Source organism: Corvus brachyrhynchos, unplaced genomic scaffold (assembly GCF_000691975.1).
Source record: "Corvus brachyrhynchos isolate BGI_N302 unplaced genomic scaffold, ASM69197v1 scaffold48, whole genome shotgun sequence".
NCBI lineage: Eukaryota > Metazoa > Chordata > Aves > Passeriformes > Corvidae > Corvus > Corvus brachyrhynchos.
This window is the reverse complement of record NW_008240027.1, coordinates 4,617,875-4,620,161: the sequence shown is the minus strand read 5'-3', so window position 1 is coordinate 4,620,161 and position 2,287 is coordinate 4,617,875. Positions and strand designations below refer to the sequence as shown.

The 2,287-nt window shown below is 56.4% G+C and overlaps 1 protein-coding gene across 1 annotated transcript in view; it reads right to left on the bottom strand.

The window, feature by feature from the left end:
* The window catches only part of DPH2 (DPH2 homolog), a 2,405-nt gene extending 1,324 nt beyond the window's left edge, over positions 1-1,081 (bottom strand). Inside the window, exons 1-4 of the mRNA XM_017743454.1 lie at positions 982-1,081; positions 777-889; positions 436-656; positions 1-248 (exon numbers count right to left, since the gene is read on the bottom strand). Of these exons, the coding sequence (XP_017598943.1) occupies positions 1-248; positions 436-656; positions 777-889; positions 982-1,047 (648 nt within the window). The 5' untranslated portion in view covers positions 1,048-1,081. The remainder of the gene's footprint in view (positions 249-435; positions 657-776; positions 890-981) is intronic.
* Between the last annotated feature and the right edge of the window lie 1,206 nt (positions 1,082-2,287).

Genomic DNA, 2,287 nt, shown 5'->3' with positions numbered 1-2,287 from the left:
GCCGGTGATGGGGCTGAAGGAGCTGAAGGGGCTGCAGTTCCAGGTCAGCATGAAGCTGGTGAGGGCGAGGCCCTCAGCTCCCACATAGAACATGGCATAGTCCTGCAGCCCTCCAGCAGCCTCCACCAAGAACTGGCGACCAAACTTCCGCTCCTCCCCAGGCGCTGCGGGGCCAGGAAGGTCTCCACACACCAGACTGGAGAAGATGATATTGGGGTACTCGGGACGCAGTTGCTGCTCCAGCTCACCTGAAGGAAGAGAGGAGTGAGAACAAAACTTGGCCACAGTCCTGACATGGAGAAGGTGCAATAGATCAGGGGAGAAGACAGAAATCAAATCTGCCAAAGTCTGGGGAATGAATGCCTGCTTGGTCTCAAGCTGGCAGCTCTCCAGAGCTCAGAGCAGTCCCAGTGCCCCCCTCCCCAGACCACTCACCCATCGCATGGGCATAGACCACATCGCTCAGCACCACCACACGGCTCTGCCGCTCAGGGTAGAGCTCCCGGAACGCCTCTGTGCAGCGCCCGACGTCCAGGGGCTGCTGCCCGAAGATGTGCAGCACCGGGAGCTTTCTGCAGGGGCTGAGGCAGGCTGGGCCGTAGTGCAGCACTGCCTCAGCACCCACGTGCTCAGCAGCCACTTCATCCACGCAGCAGCTGTGAGGAGAACCCGGTGTCAGATGGGCTCTGCAGCATGGAGCTCTCCCTCCTCCCTGGCACTGCCCCATTCCTGCCTGCAGGGGAACCCCAGGACACCCTGCACAGCCCCACACCGACCTGCCGTACGTGGTGTCTCCTAACACGTACATCTCTGCCCCGGTCGCTGCCTCCATCCGCGCTGCCACCTCCACTGCGTCTGCCAGGAGCTCATCAGGGAACTGCAGGGCGACCTGGGGAGAACAAAGGGTGAGACAGATGGGGAATGAGACACTGGGAAGGGTGAGATGAAGGGACAGAAGGGGATAGAATGGATAGAATGTACCCTCAGCAAGTTCGCTGATGATATGAAACTGGGGGGAGTAGCTGATACACCTGAAGGCTGTGCCATTCAGAGGGACCTTGATAGGCTGGAGAATTAAGCAGAGAGAAACCTAATGAGGGTCAACAAGGGCAAGTGTAGGGTACTGCACCTGGGGAGGAATAACTCCAACTACCAGCACAGGCTGGGGGCTGACCTACTAGAGAGCAGTTCTGCAGACAAGGACCTGGGAGTCCTGGTGGGTGACAAGTTGACCATGAGCTGGCAGGGCCCTTACAGCCAGGAGGGCCAATGAGATCCTGGAGTGCATCAGGAAGAGTGTGGCCAGCAGGCTGAGAGATATGATTCTGCCCTTCTGCTTGGCCTTGGTGAGGCACATCAGGAGTACTGTCTCCAGTTCTGGGCTCCTCAGTATAAGAAAGACAAAGAGCTACTGAAGAGGGTCCAGCAGAGGCCACAAAGATGATGAGGGGTCTGGGGCATCTCTCTTATGAGGAGAGACTGTGGGAGCTGGGCCTGTTTAGTCTAGAGAAGACTGAGAGGAGATCTGTTTTGGTTTAGGAATGACGCTCCCACTGAGCCTCTCCAAACCACGCTGCCACTCGCTTGCCCCCCCTCCTTTTCCTCCTGCAGCGGGATGGAGGGGAGAATCAGAGGCACAAAGGGTAAAGATCACAGGTCAAGATCACAACCATTTACTGGAAACAGCAAATTAAATAAAAAAACCAACTCTAACAGCAACAGTGTTAGTAACAGTGTACAAGAGACAACTCACACACGAGTGCTCAATGCAGGGCTCTGACAATCCCTGACCGTGCCACACTACGGGACCCGGGAAGGACCCTGTCCCTGTCCCCAGAAAAGGATGTGAGGTGGTACAGAACAACCTCTGGGTCCTGGCCATGCCCCCTCCTGGCTACTGCAAAAATTAACCCTGTCCTGCCTGGAAGCAGGGCAGGATCTCATTAACGCGTATAAATATCTCAAAGGTGGGTGCCAACAGGACAGTGCCGGACTCTTTTCAGTGATGTCCAGCAACAGGACAGAGGAAGGAGCAATGGCCATAAACTAAAACACAAGAAGTTCCACCTCAAAGTGAGGAAGAACACTTTACGCTGGGGGTAGCAGAGCACTGGAACAGCTGCCCAGAGAAGTCGTGGAGTCTCCGTCACTGGCGGCATTGCAAACGCGTCTGGACGCGTTGCTGTGTAACCTGCTCTGGTGACCCTGTCTTGGCAAGCGGGTTGGACTGGATGATCTCCAGACGCCCTTCCAACCCTAACAATCCTGTGAGGCACCGGGAGAGGGG